The sequence below is a fragment of the Pseudophryne corroboree genome, chromosome 6 (assembly GCF_028390025.1).
Source record: "Pseudophryne corroboree isolate aPseCor3 chromosome 6, aPseCor3.hap2, whole genome shotgun sequence".
In the NCBI taxonomy this organism is placed as follows: Eukaryota; Metazoa; Chordata; class Amphibia; order Anura; family Myobatrachidae; genus Pseudophryne; species Pseudophryne corroboree.
This window is the reverse complement of record NC_086449.1, coordinates 223421685-223447844: the sequence shown is the minus strand read 5'-3', so window position 1 is coordinate 223447844 and position 26160 is coordinate 223421685. Positions and strand designations below refer to the sequence as shown.

General features: G+C 43.8%; 1 protein-coding gene across 1 annotated transcript in view; it reads left to right on the top strand.

Moving 5' to 3' along the window:
• Positions 1 to 26160, top strand: part of ST8SIA2 (ST8 alpha-N-acetyl-neuraminide alpha-2,8-sialyltransferase 2) — a 386354-nt gene that overhangs the window by 263967 nt on the left and 96227 nt on the right. Inside the window, exon 3 of the mRNA XM_063925734.1 lies at positions 23413 to 23541. Coding sequence (XP_063781804.1) covers positions 23413 to 23541 — 129 coding nt within the window. The remainder of the gene's footprint in view (positions 1 to 23412; positions 23542 to 26160) is intronic.

The window sequence follows — 26160 nt, the reverse complement described above, 5'->3', positions numbered from 1 at the left end:
ACTTGTATCATTATATCAATGATACTACATCAATAATGCAGATTCTCATTGTTGATCTTTTAAAAGGTGATGGATGTATGCAATGGTTTGAACTTAATTACTTCATTTTGTATTTGCATATTGTACACACACACACACACACACACACACACACACACACACACACACACACACACATATAAAATAACAGGAGTCTTGCTAGAATGTGCTCTGCTAAAAAAAATTCCACCAGCGACTGACTCTAGGCTTGTGCAAAAACAACAAATACCTTTTATTCCGGTTGCTCAAAAACAAAGATACACATAAAACAAAGATCACTGTCTCTAGTATAAACTACCAGGGAGGTTAGGCCCTGCCTCACTCACTCCTTCTAAATTAGGAACCCTTTCAGGTCCTGGCATCCTGACACTAGTGGCCCAGACCTCCGGATCCCACTGTCACTAGCAGGCCTATCACCTGGAGACTAATTGCCTTCAGGAGCCCTGACTCATGGGAGAGACTCTGCTTTAAACCCAGCACCCAGGTGCTGGCTGAAGAAGCAGCTTCTTGGGCTAAGAAGCCTCTAAGACCTGGTCTGGGCTAAATGGATGGGAACCTGGTCCATCCACACTTCCCATCTACCCCCAGGACCTTGTGTGTAGCTTACAGGTGGCAAAGTACCTCTCCTGCCACATACCCTTTCCCTCAGCTTTTCCTGGCTCAGAAAAGCGGCATGTGACACTGGCAAGGTTTCACCTTAGACAATTATTTTGGGCTGACAAATCTTTGGGACATAACTTGGACCCATACACCTGGGTCCCAAGTTCCTCTCCCAATTACATGTCCGAGGCCCTTTTAACTGGCCTTGGAATCTATTTCCATTAAAGGTTGGTGGCACCGACTCCACTGTGCCACCTTCCCTTTCTCTCCACTTTGGCATAGTGGCTGAAGTGGTCATTTTAATGGACAACTTCCTGTTGCCCACTAAACTTCCCCTTCTCTTTACCTTTCCACCGTTAGGGATGTTTCCCTTATCGGGCTCGGAATTACTGGCTACTGAGGAAGTAGCTTCATTCTTTTCTGGGTGTTTGTGACACCTGACATTAACCAACTCTGGACTGGGGAAGGTTTTTAAGTTCACTCTGGGCCTAGTAGTCACCCCGACCCTCACTGGTCTTGGCCTATATGGATAATTCCACCTTTTATGGCCAAGCTCTTGGCACCAGTAACACCTAGTCTCTGCCCTGACTTTAATTGTTCTGAGATCAAGGTCCAACTTTGCCCCCACCCTTTCCCTCAGAGTGAGGCAATGGCCCAGAGTCTCAGAAAGTCCTTTAATTTGTTGAACGTTTAGTGCTTCCTTCAGTCTTTCCAGCTTTGATAATATTTCCTTCATTAACGTGACTGCTTCGTCCTCCGATCTCCCATCTTTGACCCTAGTCCCCGACTCTTGCTGTTCTATGACCGGCACATAACCCATTTTGATTCTCTTGTCCAGGTCTCTAATTCGACTCCGTAGTTCAGGAATCTCCTTCACTACTTCTTTTAGCTGGCTGTTACTTAGGGCCAGCTTTTGGAACTCTCCGCTCAAAGTTTCCAGCTCTTGTGTCTCATATAGAGAACTCTCCCTGGGTAGAGCAACCTCAGAAATGGGACTCTGCACTGATTCCTCTGAGACAGGTTCTTGCTCCTTACTTTGTGTGTCCTTTATGAACTGTCCCAGTTCAGCAATTGGCTCTTGAGCCTCCCGTGGTGGATCATGCCGGGGTGCTACAACCCCAAGATCGAAATCTTGCACTATATCCTCCTCATACACGAGGGAAACCCCTTCAGAAGCAGGTTCCTGGATGACTTCGAAAGTGGACTCCTGTATTGCAACTAGATTAGCCATGACTAGCTCACGTAGTCGAGACACCTCCAAAGGTACGGTCTATGATTAGTCAGAGAAAGTTTCACATGTGCACTGGAAGTCCAGAACCGGGGGCATCTGAACCTGTGATGTCCCTTCTGGGATTGACTTCTGAACGTACATCGCGTCAACAGGAGAAGGAACCTGGGTTTACAAGACCTCAACAGAAGCTATATCCAGCTCAGATAAGACTTCCTGTTCTAGGATGGGCTCTTGAGTAGTTATCAAATTGCCATCTGTCCAGGTAGATTCCTGGGGTTCATCATTCTGCCACAGATCCAGTAGATTAGAGGATTCTTGTTTTTTGAGGTGGATGATCACTTGACATCAAGTCAACCTCTCCCAGCTCCATTACCGCTTCCTCCTCACTCCCTGTCAATGGAGGAGCAGCCGGGAATCCCAAATCCTCATCTTGTGTCTCCATAAACACATCTTCTGTAAGCCCCTGTGGCTGCCATGCTCCATCTTAAACAGGTTCCACTGAACTCAGGGCTTTGTTCTACTCTTCACCCAAGCTACTACGATGTTCTTTTCCTAGAGAATGAGGTGGTCCTGCTTCGGAGGAACTTCTCACTGCCGTCCTAGGGGTTAACAACAAAACACTGCCATCTGATGTGGCTCTCTTTTGCTGCTTGAAAAATCCCTGTGGATTTTCTGTGCGCTGCGCAATAATGGCTGAAGCTTCCTCCATTCTCTGGAACGGCAATACCAACTGAATGGACATTAGTGCCTGTAATTGTTCTACCTCTGAGGAAGGACCCTCATTTCCACTTTCCAGGCAGATGGCCTTACTAGTGGCATAGCAGGGAGCCTTCCGGGCCTTAGGCACTGGCAGCTCTGGCTCAACTTTCCTATTCCTTCTGGCTGGAACAGGGAATCCAGTACAGCCGGGTTCCAATACAGTATGGTACCATTCTTCCACAGCCTGCACCACCGATGGCATCATTTCCCCCCAAAGATGGCATCTCCATTTCGGCTGATAATGTCTCTGACCCAACGTTCGGCATAACGTCTTCAGCAATTGGTGTAGCTACGCCTGTGTCTGAACTGAAACTAGGCATAGCCAATCGGTTTAGCTGAGAAACCTCCCCCTGAAGCTCCGCCAAGTATTGTGACAGAGCTTTCAGGACCCGGCATCCTGACACTAGTGGCCCAGACCTCCAGATCCCACTGTCCCTAGCAGGCCTATCACCTGGACACTAATTGCCTTCAGGAGCCCTGACTCATGGGAGAGAATCTGCTTTAAACCCAGCACCCATGTGCTGGCTGATGAAGCAGCTTCTTGGGCTAAGAAACCTATAAGACCTGGTCTGGGCCAAATGGATGGGAACCTGGTCCACCCACACTTCACATCTACCCACAGGACCCTGTGTGTAGCTTCCAGGTGGCAAAGTACCTTTCCTGCCACAATATATATAAATAAATAGATCTACACATAACTCATATATGTGTGTGTGTGTGTGTGTGTGTGTGTGTGTGTGTGACTGTGTCTCTCTCACACACACACACTCACTGCACACACATACATTGCACACCACACACATACTGTACATACATGCATACAAACATACAAAGGCACACACATACCCGGGCCCGGCTGAGAGGAGGAGACAGATAGTCAGGTGAATGCAGAGATGAATGTGAGGAGTGGGACCCGTCGTAGCTGCTGTCTGTGTCTAAGCATGTGTAGAGAGCTCTTACAGCTTGAGCTCCCTGCAGCAGCAGCTGTGATCGTGATCGCAGTAGCGATAGCGGTCGCGGCTTCTATTGAGACAGAGACGTCCTGCACCCCACAGAAGTACGGGCTGCAGGACGTTAGACACGGAGGACCCTTAAGAGAGGGGGCCCCAAGGTAACATACCCCCTGTGTGCCCCCCTACCTTAATCCAGCTCTGATTATATTACTTTGCAGTCAGTGCTTAAAGTGGTCCTGGAGAGGTGGTGGAACTCACCCCACCCCCACCAAAGCCATAAAGACCTTGTGCGCGTCGTAGGTGCACATCGCTAAAATGGGGCATGGTCTCAAACCAGAAAGGGGTGTGGTCACCCAACATAACCACAGCAGTAGCATCCCTTATACAATGCTCTCAGTAGTAGTGCCCCTTATGCAATGCCCACTGTAGTGGTAGTGCCCACAGATGTAGTGCCCCTTATGTAAAGCCCATAGTATTGGTGCCCCTTATACAGTGCCCCCAGTAGTAGTGCCCCTTATGTCCCAGGAGTGATGCCCATTATTTAGTGCCCACTATGCAATGCCCTCATTAGTAGTGCCCCCAGTAGATATGCCCCCAGTGGTAATGCCCCATGTAGTATTGCCCCCAGTAGTAATGCCCCCATAGTTATGGCCCCTGTAGAGATTCCCTCTGTAGTTATGCCCCCAGTAAAGATGCCCCCTGTAGTTATGCCCCAGTACAGATGCCCCCAGTACAGAGTACAGATGCCCTCATTACAGCTGTCCCCAGTACAGCTGCCCTCTGTAGAGCTGCCCCTTGTAGAGCTGCCCCCAATAGAGCTGCCTCCAGTACAGATGGCCCTGTAGTTATGCCCCCAGTACAGATGCCCCCAGTAGATGCTGCCCCCAGTACAGATGCCCCCTGTAGTTATGCCACCAGTACAGATGCCCCATGTAGTTATGGCTCAGTAGAAGCTGCCACCCGTACAGTTGCCCCCTGTAGTTATGCCCCCAGCAATTATGCCCCAGTATAGATGCCCTCAGTACAGATGTCCCCCAGTAGAAGCTGCCCCCTAGTAGAAGCTGCCCCCAGTACAGTTGCCCCCTGTAGTTATGCCCCCAGCAATTATGCCCCTGTATAGATGCCCCCAGTACAGATACCCCCAGTAGAAGCTGCCCCCAGTAGAAGCTGCCCCAGTACAGTTGCCCGCAGAGGTTATGCCCCAGTATAGATGCCCCCAGTAGAAGATGCCCCCAGTACAGTTGGCCTCTGTAGTTATGCCCCCAGTAGTTATTCCCCAGTATAGATGCCCCCAGTAAAAGCTGCCTCGAGTAGAAGTTGCTCCCAGTACAGTTGTCCCCAGTGCAGTTGCCCCCAGTACAGTTGCCCCCAGTATAGATACCTCCAGTAGAAGCTGCCCCCTAGTAGCGCGCTTCACACACAAAAATAACACAATACTCACCAGCCCTGATCCTGCTTCCAGACGGCTGACCTCCGCCTGCCCACCTGCTCCTCGGATCTATGGGAGAGACGTCATGAGAGAGAGAAAAAAAGGAAAAAGAAAAATAAGACAATGTGCAACTATTTATTTACTTTTTTATTTTATATATATATATATATATATATATATATATATATATATATATATATATAATATTATTTTTTATATATATATATATATATACACAGTGGGGCAAAAAAGTATTTGGACAGCCACCGATTGTGCAAGTTGACCCACTTAAAAAGATGAGAGAGGTCTGTAATTTCCATCATAGGTACACTTCAACTGTGAAAGAATCTGAAAAAAAAAACCTAGGAAATCACATTGTATGATTTTTAAACAATTTATCTGTATATTCATGCGGAAAATAAATATTTGGACAATCAAAAAGTTTAACTCAATACTTTGTAATATAACCTCGGTTGGCAATTACAGAGGTCAAACGTTTCCTGTAGTTCTTGACCAGGTTTGCACACACTGTAGCAGGTATTTTGGCCCACTCTTCCATGCAGATCTTCTCTAGATCTGTCATGTTTTGGGGCTGTCGCCGGGCAACACGGACTTTCAACTCCCTCCACAGATTTTCTATTGGGTTGAGGTCTGGAGACTGGCTAGGCCACTCCAGGACTTTGAAATGCTTCTTACGGAGCCACTCCTTAGTTGCCCAGGTGGTGTGTTTGGGGTCATTGTCATGCTGGAAGACCCAGCCATGTTCCATCTTCAATGCTCTTACTGAGAAAAGGAGGTTTTTGCCCAAAATCTCATGATACATGGCCCCATTCATCCTCTCCTTAATACGGATTATTCGTCCTGTCCCCTTTGCAGAAAAGCAGCCCCAAAGCATGATGTTTCCACCCTCATGCTTCACAGGGGGTATGGTGTTCGTGGGATGCCATTCATCATTCTTCTCCCTCCAAACACGGCGAGTTGAGTTTATACTACAAAGTTCGATTTTGCTCTCATCTGACCACATTACATTCTCCCATTCCTCCTCTGGATCATCCAGATGGTCACTTGCAAACTTTAGACGGGCCTGGACATGTGCTGGCTTAAGCAACGGGACCTTTTGGGCGCTGCAGGATTTCAATCCATGACGACGTAGTGTGTTACTAATGGTAACCTTTGTGACTGTGGTCCCAGCTCTCTTGAGGTCATTGACCAGGTCCCCCCGTGTAGTTCTGGGATGATTCCTCACCATTCTCAAGATCATTGATACCCCACGAGGTGAGATCTTGCATGGAGCCTCAGGTCGAGGGAGATTGTCAGTGATCTTATACTTCTTCCATTTTTTTACAATTGCGCCAACAGTTGATCTCTTCTCACCAAGCTGCTTGCCTATTGTCGAGTAGCTCATCCCAGCCTTGTGCAGCTCTACAAATTTGTACCTGGTGTCCTCTGACAGCTCTCTGGTCTTGGCCATGGTGGAGAAGTAGCAGTCTGACTGTTTGAGGGTGTGGACTAGTGTCTTTTATACAGATAACCAGTTCAAACAGGTGCCATTAATACAGGTAACGAGTGGAAGATAGAAGAGCTTCTTAAATAAGAAGTAACAGGTATGTGAGAGCCAGAAATCTTGCTGCTTGGTAGGTATCCATATATTTATTTTCCACAAGAATATAAATTGTTTAAAAATCATACAATGTGATTTCCTGTTTTTTTTTCTCCAGATTCTGTCTCTCACAGTTGAAGTGTACCTATGATGGAAATTACTTACCTCTCACATATTTTTAAGTGGGTCAACATGCACAATCAGTGACTGTCCAAATACTTTTTTGCCCCACTGTATATATATATATATATATATATATATATAAATTTATTTGTGTTTTTTTATTTGTGTCTTTTTTTTTAGTAGGGGGGCTGGGGGGGCCCTGCCTATTTTGTAAGTCCAAAGCCCCACATTTTTGGATGGCAGCCCTGCACACTGCCCTCTGCATTGTATTGTGTAATGTAGGGAGCTTGAATTCCCCTGTTAAAATAAAACAGGTGTTAACTAGTGATGAGCGGGTTCGGTTCCTCGGAATCCGAACCCCCCCCCCCGAACTTCACCCATTTTACACGGTTCCGAGGCGGACTCGAATCTTTCCGCATTGCTTGGTTAACCCTAGCGCACCCGAACGTCATCATCCCGCTGTCGGATTCTCGCGAGATTCGTATTCTATATAAGGAGCCGCGCGTCGCCGCCATTTTCACTCGTGCATTGGAGATGATAGGGAGAGGACGTGTGCAGCGTTCTCTCAGTTGTGTTCAGTGTGATGCAAATATCTGTGCTCAATGTGCTGCAAATATCTGTGCTCAGTGTGCTTGCAAATGTCTGTGCTCAGTGTGCTGAAAATATCTGCGTTCTCTGCCTGAAAAACGCTCCATATCTGTGCTGCATTGTAGTATATAGTAGGAGGACAGTGCAGAATTTTGCTGACCAGTGACCACCAGTATTATATCAGTAGGGTACAGTAGTCCACTGCTCTACCTACCTCTGTGTCGTCAAGTATACTATCCATCCATACCTGAGGTGCATTTAAGTTTTGCGCAGAATATAGTAGGAGGACAGTGCATAATTTTGCTGACCACCAGTATATAATATATAGCAGTACGGTACAGTAGTCCACTGCTCTACCTACCTCTGTGTCGTCAAGTATACTATCCATCCATACCTGTGGTGCATTTTAGTTGTTGTGCGCAGTATATATAGTAGGAGGACAGTGCATAATTTTGCTGACCACCAGTATATAAATATATAGCAGTACGGTACAGTAGTCCACTGCTCTACCTACCTCTGTGTCGTCAAGTATACTATCCATCCATACCTGTGGTGCATTTAAGTTTTGCACAGTATATAGTAGGAGGACAGTGCATCATTTTGCTGACCACCAATATATAATATAAAGCAGTACGGTACAGTAGTCCACTGCTCTACCTACCTCTGTGTCGTCAAGTATACTATCCATCCATACCTGTGGTGCATTTTAGTTGTTGTGCGCAGTATATATAGTAGGAGGACAGTGCATAATTTTGCTGACCACCAGTATATAATATATAGCAGTACGGTACAGTAGTCCACTGCTCTACCTACCTCTGTGTCGTCAAGTATACTATCCATCCATACCTGTGGTGCATTTAAGTTTTGCGCAGTATATATATAGTAGGAGGACAGTGCATAATTTTGCTGACCACCAGTATATAATATATAGCAGTACGGTACAGTAGTCCACTGCTCTACCTACCTCTGTGTCGTCAAGTATACTATCCATCCATACCTGTGGTGCATTTAAGTTTTGCGCAGTATATATAGTAGGAGGACAGTGCATAATTTTGCTGACCACCAGTATATAATATATAGCAGTACAGTACAGTAGGCCATTGCTGTTGATATATTACTGGCATATAATTCCACACATTAAAAAATGGAGAACAAAAATGTGGAGGGTAAATAGGGAAAGATCCACTTCCACCTCGTGCTGAAGCTGCTGCCACTATTCATGGCCGAGACGTTGAAATGCCATCAACGTCGTCTGCCAAGACCGATGCCCAATGTCATAGTAGAGAGTATGTAAAATCCAAAAAACAAAAGTTCAGTAAAATGACCCAAAAATCAAAATTAAAAGCGTCTGAGGAGAAGCGTAAACTTGCCAATATGTCATTTACGACACGGAGTGGCAAGGAACAGCTGAGGCCCTGGCCTATGTTCATGGCTATTGGTTCAGATTCACATGAGGATGGAAGCACTCATCCTCTCGTTAGAAAACTGCAGTGCCACTCCTAGATGGGCCAGGTGTTTGTGTCGGCCACTTGGGTCGCTTAGCTTAGCCACACAGCTACCTCATTGCCCCTCTTTTTTTCTTTGCATCATGTGCTGTTTGGGGACTATCTTTTGAAGTGCCATCCTGTCTGACACTGCAGTGCCGCTCCTAGATGGGCCAGGTGTTTGTGTCGGCCACTTGGGTCGCTTAGCTTAGCCATCCAACGACCTTGGTGCACCTCTTTTTTTCTTTGCATCATGTGCTGTTTGGGGACTATTTTTTAAATCTGCCATCCTGTCTGACACTGCAGTGCCACTCCTAGATGGGCCAGGTGTTTGTGTCGGCCACTTGGGTCGCTTAGCTTAGCCATCCAGCGACCTTGGTGCACCTCTTTTTTTCTTTGTATCATGTGCTGTTTGGGGACTTTTTTTGAAGTGCCATCCTGTCTGACACTGCAGTGCCACTCCTAGATGGGCCAGGTGTTTGTGTCGGCCTCTTGGGTCGCTTAGCTTAGCCATCCAGCTACCTCATTGCACCTCTTTTTTTCTTTTCATCATGTGCTGTTTGGGGACTATTTTTTGAAGTGCCATCCTGTCTGACACTGCAGTGCCACTCCTAGATGGGCCAGGTGTTTGTGTCGGCCACTTGGTTCGCTTAGCTTAGTCACACAGCTACCTCATTGCACTTCTTTTTTTCTTTGCATCATGTGCTGTTTGGGGACTATTTTTTAAATCTGCCATCCTGTCTGACACTGCAGTGCCACTCCTAGATGGGCCAGGTGTTTGTGTCGGCCACTTGGGTCGCTTAGCTTAGCCACACAGCTACCTCAATGCACCTCTTTTTTTCTTTGCATCATGTGCTGTTTTGGGACTATTTTTTGAAGTGCCATCCTGTCTGACACTGCAGTGCCACTCCTAGATGGGCCAGGTGTTTGTGTCGGCCACTTGGGTCGCTTAGCTTAGTCATCCAGCGACCTCGGTGCAAATTTTAGGACTAAAAATAATATTGTGAGGTGTGAGGTGTTCAGAATAGACTGGAAATGAGTGGAAATTATGGTTATTGAGGTTAATAATACTATGGGATCAAAATGACCCCCAAATTCTATGATTTAAGCTGTTTTTGAGGGTTTTTTGTAAAAAAAACACCCGAATCCAAAACACACCCGAATCCGACAAAAAAATTTCAGGGAGGTTTTGCCAAAACGCGTTCGAATCCAAAACACGGCCGCGGAACCGAATCCAAAACCAAACACAAAACCCGAAAAATGTCCGGTGCACATCACTAGTGTTAACCCATCTTAAGTTGTTTACACCTGATATTGCCCACCTTCATACTCGGGTGTGAATTATTAGATCTACACTAAAAAGGTCTACAGTCAATAGGTCGACCACTAATGGTCTATATGCATTATGTTGACAGGGTCAGAAGATCGAATGTCAAAAGGTCGACATGGAATAGGTAGACAGTAAAAAAGGTCAACAGGGTCAAAGGGTCGACATGGAAATGGTCGACACATAAAATGTAGACACAATTCTTTTTTTTTGGGGAGGGGGTGTTTTGTCACTTTTCTGCTACAAAAACCCCCATTAGTGTACCACGTCCCCTCGCATGGCTTGCTTCTCTCGCCAAGTTACTATTCCCAATCATACTCCATGTATGTGGTAAGGTATGAAAAAGTTGGACCATACGTGTGTCGACCATTGTCATGTTCACCTTTTGAACCTGTCAACCTTTTGACCTGTCTACCTTTTACATGTCAACCTTTTAACTATGTTGACCTTTTGACCCTGTTGACCTAATGCATGTCGACCATTACTGTAGACCTTTCAAGTGTAGATCTATAGACCGGATAGCTTCATAATCATACTGGTGTTCTGACCATCCTTCCACACTGTGGGCAGCCTGGAGAGGTGACTGTGTGACAGCCTCTTATACTTAATAGACCAGAGATGTAATGGTACTCTTAAAAAAAAATTAACTATGCCATTGATCATGTGATCGCAGACTCGAGTGGGCGATTTTTGACTGTTGACTGATCATGGAGAAATTTTCTAAATTTACCCAACCACAAATTCTTCTTGTCCCCTCTCAATTGCTGTTGTAATGTGACACACCAAACCTGATTGGGGAGTGACATTAACACTATTGATGATCCCAGTTTTAAAAATCTACTCCTTTAGTGTTTTGCTGATTTTTCTAGCTTGTAAGTCCTCATGTTGTTCTTTTCCTCACTCCACTTTTCTGTAGACTTCCACGGAAAGCCCTCCATATCCCAAGCAAACACTACACTTATTCCAAAGCCGGATAAGCCTGTGGACCTTGGGGGTAATTCAGACCTGATTGCTTGCTAGCGTTTTTTGCAGCACTGCGATCAGGTCAGAACTGCGCATGCGTATGCACCGCAATGCGCAGCCGCGTCACACGGGTACAAAGCGGACCGTTGCTGTGCGATGAGTTTTACAAAGAATACATTTGCATAGCCGATCGCAAAGAGATTGACAGGAAGAAGGCATTTGTGGGTGTCAACTGACCGTTTTCTGGGAGTGGTTGGAAAAACGCAGGCGTGTCCATGCGTCTGACATCAGTTCCGGCCTCGGGCAGGCTGAAGTGATCGCAGCTGCTGAGTAAGTTCTGGGCAACTCAGAAACTGCACAAGGTTTAGTTATACCGCTCGGCTGCACGTGCGTTCGCACACTTGCACAGCTAAAATACACTCCCCTGTAGGCGGTGACTATTTGATCGCAGCGCTGCAAAAAACTGCTAGCGAGCAATCAGGTCTGAATTACCCCCCTTGTCTCTTCTTATCGCCCTATCACGTTACTTAATCAAGATTTTTAAATCATAACAAAGTTTCTTGCTAATAGATTGCAAAGCATCTTGCCTTCACTGTTAACCTCCCATCAGCTTTACTTTACCTATAATCGACATGTGGAGAAATAACCATAGCAGTTATATGTCTTATAATAGCCTAATACTATAAATATGTAGATGGTGCAGAGTAACACTGTTTGTCCTAAAAACAAAATCTAGGAGTCCTCCACAGTTTTAGTTACAGCTGATGTTTTATCATTTGTACAAATAAAACAGATTAGAGTATTTTTTTTACCATGAGCTTCACTGAACTTATTTAGGTGCTGGTAACCAATATAAGGTGCACTCCTCCTGCTGTGTGTGATTTTCTACCCCAGGACTGCTGCACAGAGGCTAATACAGAAACACCATTGACTTCCAGCACTTGGGTACCTCTATTCACTCTCACAGACTGTCAGCTTGATGTCCGTTTTAACTCTTAAAGGACTTTATATTGCTATTATTTGTTTTTTATGTGGACCAATGAAAGTGTTATTTTTTTTTTTTTTACATACTATGGACCCAATTTACACTTCTGCATAGGAGAACCATTAAGTTATAACAACTTGGATTTTGGTTCTGAGAGCATGGAATATGAGAATACAATTTGGAGTGGAGACAAAGAAACCTTTACGTGAGCACCTGTAAGAAATTAAGGGCTAGATGCATCATTGCGTTGAGAGTGATAAAATGGGGATAGAAAAAGCACCAGCCAATCAGCTCCTAACTGCCATGTCACAGGTCGTGCTTGAAAAATGACAGTTAGGAGATGGGTGGCTGGTAGTTAATCATTTTCCATTTTTTCACTCTACAAGCGATGATGCATCTAGCCCTAAATGTGTCTTTTCACTCAGATGGGACAGGTGATTTGTGCACCTGTGATTTTGAAAGAAACCTTTATATGTACACAAGTTAGAATTTATTTATAAATTTCAATCCATAGAGGCAGGACAGCTATTTTGTGTACCTGCCATTTTAAAGATGCCTTTATAGGCATGCAGGTTAGAACTGATATGTAAGTGTTAGTTTAATTTGTTACAGAGATCCGAGCAAAGAGAAGGAGAAGAAAGATCATATGTTTTACTAATATAGGAATTGTACTTGATTGTAGTTAATCTGTCCAAGTATGATTGAGTAAGTAAGGAAATTGTTTTATATTTATATTATCATTTGTATTTTACCTTTTGGAAGTATGTGGCTAAACATTAGCGAGATATAATAAAAGCTGCTTCTATTTATCAAGGTCATTGGTCAAATGCTGTAATTGTTCCAGAATTTTTGAGAATGGATTATTTAAAATATATAATGGTTCAAGAAAACAGAACATTAAGACATGGCGCTTGAGCTAGTTCTTCTTATCACGATTCAAGTGATTAGTATTGTGCAGCAGAACTTACTTAGCATGTGGAACAGAAGCTCTGAACAAATGATCCTTCAATGCCTGACATGTTTACTTAACGTCTAGCACAGAGCCACTTAATGGTCACACCAACCAAGCTAATTAGAAATTGCTTTGGGTCAAAGAATTACAGTGTCAGGTGAGCACTGAGATGAGCATGAATCAGGAGTGAGGGAAATTAGCTTGTCGCTTGTCATAATAATAATAATCATTGTAAAAGAACACATTGCATGGAAATCTAGCCTACAGTAGGCGGAAATGATGTTGCATGGCAAGGTTTGGTGCATTCGATCCTTCTTCAGCTCTCCAGACAAAATACTGCCTTATTCATTTGAATTATAATACAAAAACAGGTCTGGTAGAACTATAAATTTCAGCATGCCTGGCCAGCCTGAATGAAGATCCATTATGTTAAGGAGCCCTGGGTCACCAAAGCCTGGCCTAAACTGTACAGTACTTGCTGAAAGTAAAAAGCGTATGCTTCCTAAAGAACAAGTACATACAGTACAGGCTGTTTCTTTCCTCCTGAATGTCAGTATTTCTTTTAACTGTTCCCAAAGCTGAGCTACTGTAAGTGCTCTGCACCAGCAGCCTGATTCTTTGATCATTTCTTTTCTGACTGGTTGCTCATCTGCATGTTCAGAATTTGTGCCTGTAACTGAGAATTGAGGAGTCACGAGCTCTGAATCTCAATAGGAGACAAATGAAAATACACATATCATGTTAATGGTCAACCTGGAAAAGGGACATGCAAGAGAGGGCATTACACTAACTTTTCTGGAATGATATAAAGCCATTCCATGGGGTGGCAGTCAATTTGCCGGCATTTGGGATCCCGGCAGTCAGGAGACGATGCCGGAATCCCGACACCCGGTGATATGACCGTGTTCGGAATACCGATCGCCGCCCGGAATCCCTACTCGGGAGGAGAAATACAGTAGATTAGTGTGGTAACCTAAGGTTGCCACCGATCCCGAAGCCCATAAGGGGACACGCTGTACTCACCGCAGGTATTCTGGCTGTGGGGATTCCGGCATCAGTCTGCTGACCACCGAGATTCCAACAGCCGGCATATCATACTGATCCCATTCCATGAGCTATTGTTTAATGACAGGAGTTTATACAGGGTAAGTCAAAATGATGTTCCCAATCTCTTTTGTTTGCTCTGCGAAATGTAATGACTGTTTTTTGTGAGATGTGTGCTTTCAAAGGCAATCTCTCCAGGTTCAAATTCCCCACTGTCTGTTCCACACTGATTCCGCTAGGAGCCAACTGAGGAAAATAATGACTAGAAGAAAGCATAAGGCATTCAGTGTTCTTGATTTTCATACAAACAAGTCTGTAGTGAGCATTCAACAGCATAAAACAGCGCTGACTTAGGGGTCTATTTACTAAACCTTGCATGGAGGTAGCTTCCACAGAGATAAAGTACCAGCCAATCCGCTCCTGTCATTTTTCAAACCCAGTCTGTGACATGTCAGTTAGGAGCGGATTGTCTGGTACTTTATCTCCATGGACTTTTTCTCCAACTAAGGCTTAGTAAATAGACCCCATAATCTTTTAACAAGATGATGCCCCTCCACATTACCATAACAACATTCGGGCCACCTCAACGCCCGGCTGTCACAAAGATGGGTTAGAAATAGAAGGGGAAAAAAAATGATATACTAAACCTGAAAAATGTTATTGAGCGGGTGGTCAAAATTGAAATATACTGTAGAGACATTTGGCACTGTGTTCTACATTGAAAATAGTGAAACAGTCTCTCTGAGCTCCAATAACACTCAAAGGGGAGATGTACTGTATCAAGCCTTGGAAAGACACAAAATAATAGAGAGAGATAAAGTACCAGCCAATCAGCTTCTAACTGCCATTTTACAGGCTGTATTTGAAAATATGACAGTTAGGAGGTGATTGGTTAGTACTTTATTTCTCTCTATTTTATCTCTTTCCAAGGATTAATACTGTACATTGTCCCCAAAGTGAGAAAATCTGAGCTTGGAATGGCTCCAACACTGTAGACTATGACAGCGACACCTGCAAAAATGTAATAAAAGCAGTTGCCAGAAGAAAACAGGTACCGTACTATAAGTGCTCTCTTTGCCATTCACTAAAAGCAGCCATATATTATATAATTTACTTTGCCCTATTACCACTAAGGGGTTTGTGTAATATCCTGTGATATGCAGCTCCGGCAGGATTCCAGTGAGTCTGGCTGTATTAATGTGCCATTTTCCCTCCTTTCTAATGTTCCTTCCCAACACTATTCTTGCTTACAGTGATCTTTGTACCTTGTCTCCTTGTTCTTTTCAGTGACTAAATGTGTGTTTGTCCTTCTTTGGATACACACACATTGGGGTATATTTACTAAGGTCCCGATTTTGACCGAGATGCCGTTTTGTCATCAAAGTGTCATCTCGGTAATTTACTAAGCAAAAATCACGGCAGTGATGAGGGCATTCGTAATATTTTGGAAGTCCTAGGAAAAAATCACGAATCAATACACCATCGGTCAAATACGCCTGCAATTTGCTAGAAATCGGGAATTTACTAAAAAGTGCAAAACACAAACACTGCCGACAATAGCCAAACACTGCCGTGATAAAATACAAATCGTGAAAAAGTGCTAAAAAAAAACAGACCTGCTTTTTTATCCCGTGTTTGTATAGGCATGCACGGATCCATGAGATCCGTGCATGTTTTTCAGTGGGAACGGGGGGGAAATGTTATAAATTTTCAGGAAACAAATTGCGTGGGGTCCCCCCTCCTAAGGCAAACCAGCCTCTGGCTCTTTGAGCCGATCCTGGTTGCAGAAATATGGGGAAAAAATGGACAGGGGTTCCCCCATATTTAAGCAACCAGCATCGGGCTCTGCGCCTGGTCCTGGTTCCAAAAATACGGGAGACAAAAAGAGTAGGGGTCCCCCGTATTTTTGAAACCAGCACCGGGCTCCACTAGCTGGACAGATAATGCCACAGCCGGGGGACACTTTTATACAGTGCCTTGCGGCCGTGGCATCAAATATCCAACTAGTCACCCCTGGCCGGGGTACCATGGGAGAGTGGGGACCCCTTCAATCAAGGGGTCCCCCCCAGCCACCCAAGGGTGAAGCCCGAGGCTGTCCCCCCCATCCAATAGGCTGCGGATGGGGGGCTGATAGCCTTTGTGAAAAGTGATTGATATTGTTTTTAGTAGCAGTACTACAAGGCCCAGCAAGCCTCCTCCGCAAGCTGGTACTTGGAGAACCACAAGTACCAGCATGCGGCGGAAAAACGGGCCCGCTGGTACCTGTAGTACTACTACTAAAAAAATACCCCAATAAAGACAACACACACACACCTTGAAAGTATAACTTTAATACATCCATCCACACCTCCATATACACATACTTACCTTATGTTCCCACGCAGGTCGGTCCTCTTCTCCAGTAGAATCCATGGTGTACCTGTAGAAAAAATTATACTCACATAATCCAGTGTTTTCGGCTCCTCTGTAAATCCTTTTGTAATCCACGTACTTGAAAAAATAAAAAAACGGATACCCGACCACGAACTGAAAGGGGACCCATGTTTTCACATGGGCCCCCTTTCCCCGAATGCCAGAAACCCACTCTGACTGATGTCTAAGTGGGTTTCTTCAGCCAATCAGGGAGCGCTACGTTGTGGCACCCTCCTGATCGGCTGTGTGCTCCTGTACTGTCTGACAGGCAGCACACGGCAGTGTTACAATGTAGCGCCTATGCGCTCCATTGTAACTAATGGTGGGAACTTTCAGGTCAGCGGTGAGGTCACTTTCGGTCAACCGCTGACCTGAAAGTTCCCACCATTGGTTACAATGGAGCGCATAGGCGCTACATTGTAACACTGCCGTGTGCCGCCTGTCAGACAGTACAGGAGCACACAGCCGATCAGGAGGGTGCCACAACGTGGCGCTCCCTGATTGGCTGAAGAAACCCACTTAGACATCAGTCAGAGTGGGTTCCAGGCATTCGGGGAAAGGGGGCCCATGTGAAAACATGGGTCCCCTTTCAGTTCGTGGTCGGGTATCCGTTTTTTTATTTTTTCAAGTACGTGGATTACAAAAGGATTTACCGAGGAGCCGAAAACACTGGATTATGTGAGTATAATTTTTTCTACAGGTACACCATGGATTCTACTGGAGAAGAGGACCGACCTGCGTGGGAACATAAGGTAAGTATGTGTATATGGAGGTGTGGGTGGATGGATATATTAAAGTTATACTTTCAAGGTGTGTGTGTGTTGTCTTTATTGGGGTATTTTTTTAGTAGTAGTACTACAGGTACCAGCGGGCCCGTTTTTCCGCCGCATGCTGGTACTTGTGGTTCTCCAAGTACCAGCTTGCGGGGGAGGCTTGCTGGGCCTTGTAGTACTGCTACTAAAAACAATATCAATCACTTTTCACAAAGGCTATCAGCCCCCCATCCGCAGCCTATTGGATGGGGGGGGGGGCAGCCTCGGGCTTCACCCCTGGCCCTTGGGTGGCTGGGGGGGGACACCCCTTGATTGAAGGGGTCCCCACTCCCCCAGGGTACCCCGGCCAGGGGTGACTAGTTGGATATTTGATGCCACGGCCGCAAGGAACTGTATAAAAGTGACCCCCGGCTGTGGCATTATCTGTCCAGCTAGTGGAGCCCGGTGCTGGTTTCAAAAATACGGGGGACCCCTACTCTTTTTGTCCCCCGTATTTTTGGAACCAGGACCAGGCGCAGAGCCCGATGCTGGTTGCTTAAATATGGGGGAACCCCTGTCCATTTTTTTCCCATATTTCTGCAACCAGGATCGGCTCAAAGAGCCCGAGGCTGGTTTGCCTTAGGAGGGGGGACCCCACGCAATTTTTTTTTTACATTTAAACTTTATTTTTTTGTTAAACAAAGTGCACAATGAAGCCCAGCACGGATCTCTCAGATCCGGCCGAGATTCATTGTATTAAAGTCGGCAGTGTTTTACAAGTCACTCACGTAAAACACTGCCAAAAAAAACGAATGACATCGACATCGGAAAACCCGAAAATGCAGAATACGGCAGCTTAGTAAATTAGTCGTAATCAATTCAAAAAGTTGCATATTTACACTTTCGATGTCATTCGTGATTGAACTTTGACCTCAAACGGGAAAATACGAATCTTAGTAAATTTACCCCATTGAGTACTGAACTGCCTTCCTCTCCCATTGATTCACCTCCACAGTGACTATAGCTGCCCATACGCCTAAAGATTTATTGTCCAATCTGATTTGTTGGAATGGAAATCTGGTAATTGATGAGAGCAAATGACAATTGACCATTTGCTCCCAAACACTGAAAAACATAAAAATGGTCAGTCAGACAAATTTGGTTACATCCACTTGATTTAACCAATTTGTCTGAACTACCATTTTTGACAGTTTTCCGGCATTTTGGAGCAAATGATCAATTGTCATTTGCTCCCATATATTACCAGATTTTTGTTCCAACTAGCCAGATCAGACAATAAATATTTAGGTGTATGGACCGCTTTACTTTCTCCATCCCTTACTTCTAGTCTACATCCTACGTAGTTTACAAGTTTTTTGCTCTGTACTGTTCTCAAGATATGTCATTTTATAATTACTGTGCCATTGATGTGTCATGTTTTCCTGTTACTGTGTATACTGTGGAAATTTTGTGGAAAAAATAATGTAATATGGCAGTATATTACAGATGGTGCGCTATGCTGTTTATTTTAATGTATATACATAATAGTTACAACATTTTTCATCTTGGGTATACTTTATGTTTGAGTATGAGTATATGTTGAATATAAAATTGAATTACATACCTATTAAAATCATAGATAGACAGAAAATACCTTAGAACATTTAAAATCTGTAAATCCGGATGCAGTTATTATGCTTGCAGTATGGAAGGCATGACCGTGTCCTGCTACACTTGTCCCACTAATTTGTTGTTGGACTTTGCAGAAACACAAGCATTCAGGTTTTTTTTTAGCACCAACTATGCCCTGTCACCCTAGACAACCTGTTGCTAAAATGCAGTATTGAATTTATTGAGTTACACTTTTTATGAAGTCGGTACAGTTCTTTGAAAGACTTAAGTTATTTGTTGGTCAGTCAGCCTAAACTGATCAAATAGCATTACATACAATACATTTTAGATATTGAAGAATGGTGAAAAAATAGTGTTAAAGGACTCATAACAAGTAAGAGGGATACGTTCAGCATAGCGGCATTCGGGAATACAGATGCCAGAATCCCCACACTGGTCAGAAGACCAGCACTGGAACTCCAAAACTGCTCACAAACATAAGTTTGCCTGGGCTGGTTAGGTTTAAGCACGATAGGGGAGGTTAGGTTTAGGCTGTGGGGGGTAGGGTTAGGCTGCAAAGGGGAGGTTAGGCTTAGGCTGCTGGGGGGAGGGTTAGGGTTAGGCACTAAGGAGGGGGGTTAGGATTAGGCTGTGGGAGGGAGGGTTAGGGTTTGGCTGCAGGTAGGGAGGGTTAGGGGGGTAGGGGAAAAGGGTTAGATTACTTACCTAGTAGGTGTCGGATTCTACATGTCGGGGTGCTGCTGTAGGTACTTCTGTCTACCGGCATCCAAGCGCTGGCATCCCATACCCAACCCCAGTAAGATTACTAGGACTCATAACCACTAACATTATTGGAAGGTATGCTTTTAGTCAAATTTAGTGAGACAGGCTGTATCTTGGCATCATGCCCATGATTTCAAAGCAAGAATGGCAGAGGTGTACTGTATGAAAGAAAGTCTCACCAGCAGCTAACACAATCCTACAGAACAAATAAGACAAGAAATGAAAGCCCATTTATCCTGACATTGAAACTGCATATTTCAAGGCTCACATAGACAAAATTCAGTTACTTTAGAGCAATAGTGGGTTTGCAAGGGGAGCAGGAAGGCAATACATCCCTAGGCCAATTCCTCACCATTACCGAAAAGGTAATTGAGCTACCATGGGCTGGCGTCATGCAATGATAATGTTGCAGACAGGTCAGCAGTACTTTGAAGTAAATGAAGCGCAGAACTGTATCAGCACTGCCTAACTAACTACTACAGGAACAGTGAGGGTAAAGTGATTAGCAGACATAGATTACTGAATGTCATTGTCTTTTGCCCATTTCTAACAGTGTGCAATAACAGGGCACTGCTGTGAGAGGTGTTATGACCTCCTGTCTGAATGCACATCCATCTGGACAGAATGCTATAGTTTATTGAACAGATAGATATTAAGGAATGTTCCCTGATCTACTGTGTGGTTAAGCAGTCAAAGTGTGGGGTCAAAACATAAGAAATCCTGGGCAGGATGTACTACACATTGCATCGTGGATGCTATACATCCCGCAACTTATTGGGTAAATACCGGCTTTAACAGAATATATTGATACAAATAATAGAATAAATCACATAGCATACATAAATAATGCACCATAACATATGACAGGCAGTGGCATAAAACCTGAAGGCACTGAGAGGGGTGGAGTATTATGCACTGCCTGTAGCGGTGTTAGAGAGGCAGTAGGTGCTCATTCGCAAACCTGCCCCCTTCAGTTGGTTATGAAGTTTTTCCACAGTCTCTCGAGAGAGGTGGGGTGTCAGATAATCTTGCTATCATATTTTATGATCTTGACTCCTGGGGTAGAGGTGATAGATGACCAAGGGTATTTGCACGGGACCAAAATTTGTGCTAAGGTGACCGAGAGTTGACAAACATGAGGCATATTGTAGAGGATCCTGCCATAGAGCTTAAAGGAAACATGCTAGAAGAAAAGTTTAATTTGAGACAATAGACATAGGTGTCAGGGAAAGGGAGCACCTAGCCTCCCCCTCCCCCCCACCCCCAATCATTTGAGAAGCGCCAGTCAATGAACTGGGTTGCCGTATGCAGTGTTTTTGTAGTCTCTTGATGGAGAATCCCCTTTCCTGTTGCTCCCCCATCTCCCTTCCTACAGCCATTCTCTTGCAACCTGGGCTTTCCTCCTCCTGCACCTTGCTCTGATTCCAACAGTGTGTGGCTAGTTTCTCGGGATGGTCCCTCCTGTGGGATCAGGCATGCTCCCTTCTCACCTCTCATTTCATATGTTCCCTCTTCCCCTCAGCTCCCCCATCATACCTTCTCTATCCCCATCATGAAACCCAACACCCCCCTTCCTTAATGGAACCCCCTAACTGCCCAACCCCCCCATTTCCTATCCTCGATAACAGCTGTTTAATGACTGTGCACATGCAGTAGGTCTGCAACATGAAAAAAAAGCAATTGTTGATGCAATCCCTGTAATTTATACATTGCTGTGGTGGGCTCCCATCAGACCATCTGTCCCTGGATGTGAGTTTTAATTCAAATTAAAAAATTGCACACTCAGTCTCGCACAGATACACAAGTGCCACATGTCAAATTAAACAGCACAGTCTCCCGGTGTGTCTTAGCTGCAAATGATGCAAAAAAGACACGTGACACTAGCAGATTCTCACGGGACCTGGTGAGCAACGAGCGGCTGTTTGGTGTGACTTCAGCAAAGAGGTATGATGACACATCTGTACAGATGGAAACATCTATACAGGGGCTGGCTTGCTAGCCACACCCAACTAGGCCTTTTATAGTCTTAATCGAAAAGCTATGTGCACGGCTGTAAAATAAAGTGATCACCTGCCTAACTCGGAATGGCACAAGTGTGTGTGTGTGTGTGTGTGTGTGTGTGTGAGAGAGGTGGGGCACTGTTACTAATCATACATGGAGCTCATGTCATTTGTTTAGAGCTTGTTCACAGGGCTGACTTGAAGGGTGTGAGATTATGCTCATCTCAACTTCAGACATAAGTGATCTATGGTGACAGGCAGGTGGTCCTTCCCTGGTAATATTGTAGTTTTAATTTACTTTCTAACAGACTTGTACTATTCAGCAGATTTTTGATGTCTATATTCAGAGCCGGCCCTAACCAATATGATGCCCTAGGCAAAATGTTGGCTGGTGCCCCCTAGCACCACCCCTGGTTCCGCCTCTGACCTTGCACATCTTTCCCAGCACCATCACCCCTCACCCATAACAGTCCTTATTTTGGTGTTTGTACCCCCTATATTTTAAATAGGAACAGTTTGCACATTTGGCACACAGTCCAAAAAGGGGTGTGTTTTTGCTGGCAAGGGGCATGGCCACACAATAGTACCCCCAATTCAAATTACGCCACACAGTACTGCAACTTTATTCACATTTGATCATGCGATAGTGTCCATAATTCACATTACATCCCACAGTAGTATCACTTTACCTTATAAACGTTACTCCTCACAGTAGAGCTCCTTATTCACATTACATCACACTGAATTGCTCCTTATTTACATTATACCACACCCTATTGCTCTTTATTCACATTAGACGACACAGTAATGCCCTTTCTATATGCAACACCACATAGTAGAGCACCTTATACACATAATGCCACACATTAGTAATGCATTTATACACATAATTCCACACAATAATGCCCCTTACACATATGAGACACATCATTAATGTCCTTATAAACATAACACGTCTTACACATTATGACAACCTTTATTAATGCCCTTTTACACACAATGTCTCTTACACATATGCCGCACATTATTAATGACCTTATACACATAATGACACACATAGTGCCCCCTACACATTTGCTGCACATTATTAGTGCCCCTATACAAATAATGACACACATACAGTAGTACCCTGTTAAACATACTGTATGCCACACATTATTAATGCCCTTATACACATAATGACAAACATAGTGCCCCTTACACATATGTTGCACATTATTAACGCATTTTTACTTGACACACATAATGCTTCTTACACATATTCCAAACACTACTGCACAACCAACCCACTCACGTGCACACAGCACTCTCACTGCCACTAACACTGTGACCTCTGCCTCTGCTTGGATACAGATGTGTCCTCATAAATCTTGCCTCAATGCTAACGTCGGGCACCTTTTTTATTAAAATGCATCTTATTTGCATTGCTATGTCATTAGGATGAACAAGCAGCTTCTGCTGATTAAAATGATATGCAGCGTGCCTATATACTGTGTGAGACTGTGGCTGTATCTGCATATGAAATGCTACACACAGAATATAGGCATGCTGCATATAATTTTAATCAGCAAAAGCTGATGATGCCCCTAGGCATATCAAATGCCCTAGGCAATTGCATAGTTTGCCTATGCCTATGTCCGGCTCTGTATGTATTAAAATAAGTGTTATATAATAGATATTTAATATCGTTATCTCTACCAGTGCTTTGAAGATTGTGTCATTTTTTTTTTAAATAAAATTTACACAGTATTTTGAATATACCCCTTCTCTTTTATAGAGTTGACTTAGCAATAAATAACTCGTCAGATCCACCTGGTACAGACAGAAGCAATGAGAGCATCAAATCCAATATAAAACCAGCAACAATCAAATGGAGACACAATCAAACCCTTTCACTGAAAATCAGGTATGTAATATTGGTTATTGTACAGGGAAATATTCAAAGTTCCCAAAGCTCTTGACTTGGCTGGCCTGCACTTATTATTACTAGACTAATTTTCTGTAGGTATCTAAGATAGGTAGACACTGGCGTTTCTATAATGGGTGCAGTGTGTGTGGTGCACACGGGCCCCTGAGTCCAGAGGGGGCCCCCACCGCACACGCTACACCCATTTTCTAAATACTCACCCCTCCAGAGTCCCGCGGTGACATCCACGGCGGTATTAAAACTCTGTGAAAATGGACCAGCGGCCATTTTCACAGAGTTCTGCGCATGCGCAGGAGAGAAATCTCAGGGAAAATGGCCACCGCGCCATTTTCCCAGAGATCTGCGCATGCGCACTAGAGTCTATACGCTCTAGTGCTCAGACTCTCAGCGCTGCCGGCAGAGAGGAGGGGGCCCGAATGGAGGAGGTTGCAACCGGGCCTCCTCCTCTCTTAAAGCGCCCCTGTAGGTAGAACTTGGTTTTGCTTTGTTTTTAAGCAAATTATAGTTCAAATATCATCTTGGTAAATACACTTCTCCATTCTGAGTGGTTATAATCTCTGCAAAAAGTAGAAAACTGTATATTAAGGGTCTTTCAAATGGAGTTCCCTAATTTTAGCAAAGTGTTATGTATAAAGTTCTGGAATATGAGTATTTGTTTTTAAAAGATTAATGTTGCCAACTATTCCAGTATCCGGATTATAGGTCAATGGTCAATAGGTCAACCTCATATGGTTGACAGGTACAAAAAGTCAACATGGTCAAAAGATTGACATGTAAATGGTAGACAGTGCTTAAGGTTAACAGGTTCAAATGGTTGACTTGACAATGGTCCTCAGACATATGGTCAACACAAGTTTTTGAAAAAAAAATTAAACTTTTTCATACTTTACCATCTACGTGGACTACAATAGGGAATAGTAACCTGCCCAAAACTTGGTGGGCGAAGTGAGCCCACTAGAGTACTCTTTTCCACTAATTTGGCTTTTATATGATTTAACATACAAGATGACACCCATTCCTATGTCGACCATTTTACCTTTTGGGCCTGTCAACCTTTTCAGTTGTTTACCTTTTAAATGTCGACCATCTGACCCTGTCAACCTTTTGACCTTGTGCATGTTGACCATATAAGGTCGACCTAGTGAGTTTTGACCTAATACTGGTCGACCTAATGATCCACAACCAACTATTCTTAGGGGTATATTTACTAAAGTGCGGGTTTATAGAAGTGGAGATGTTGTCCATAGCAACCAATCAGATTATACTTATTTATCTAGCACTTTCTAGATTTATCCTAATCATAGCTGTACTTACTTAGTGCCACATTCCAAACAATATTCATATCGATAAGGGGCTTGTAAAGCTGACTATTTAAAAAAGTAAAAATAAAATAGTTGCAGGCATGGCCAATAGTTTGCACTGTACAGCCAAACCTTTCTTCCAGTGCTTATTTATTAGTTGCAGTGAATCATAAACTATTTTACAAAAATGTGAACATAGTTATAATTATTAATGTTTGTGTTATACTGTATGTACTGTAAATGTAACAGTCTACCCTCAGGGATTGTAAATGAAGTATCCTCCTAGGAAACCCTACAATTTCACCTGATTTACTCATAAATAGGCCCAATTAGACATGAACATTGTAATCAAGGTAACCTTGTCTACAACTATAGAGCAGAACCCATTGCTGCAGAAAGCTGCATTTCTTATTTACTCAATAATATTCTTTGAAAATAAAACCTCAATATTCCTATTTAAGGTTTCCTGGTTGCTTTTCTACTATTTTTACCATGTTACATTACAGTACATTGCATAGCGTAATGGCAGAAGCAAAACATTTGATTGACTTAATTAAATATTGATGCATCAATTGCTTAGTGCTATTATCTGATGTTGTTTTTAACGAGGAAAAACAATTCTGTTTACAAATACAAGTACAATAATTCAGATATACTAGCCTTGCCTAGTGTGTCATATTTTCAACATTTACATATACGGTAATACAGTAAAACGTTAGATCTCATGTAGAGGTTGAAAATTGAATTTTGTGATGGAACACGCCATTTTACAGAAGTGTGAAGTTCTGATGATACAATCTTCATGTTCCTCTAGTTCTTCACCATTCCACTGAATGGCATTCTACACTGTGTCTGTAAATTCCACATTCACATCACTATCTCATAATAAAGAAGGTGTCAAGCTGACCACTTCATCTCAGAAAAGACGAAGAAAAACAAATATATTTTAGTATAAATGTATTGGAATCACAACATGAGGATTGTCTAAACTTGTAGTGGCATACTATTATTTGAATATTCTCTATGAGGCACAATTACATCCACATGAGTAGGCACAGTAAATTCTAACATTAATGGGTTTTGGGATGCAGCAACGTTCAGTATGTTCCAGTGAGGTTGGGTACACACCTGACCATTGGTTTGGCAAGTCACCCAATGGAGTGACCGTACCACTCTTGCAGCAGCGCACTGTCACTGGGGACTGGTACGCACACCCAATGCCTACTGCAAGTGTTAGAAGCCATTCTCAGACTATTACTCGTGTAACAGTGCACCATCACAGGAGACTGGTACACCA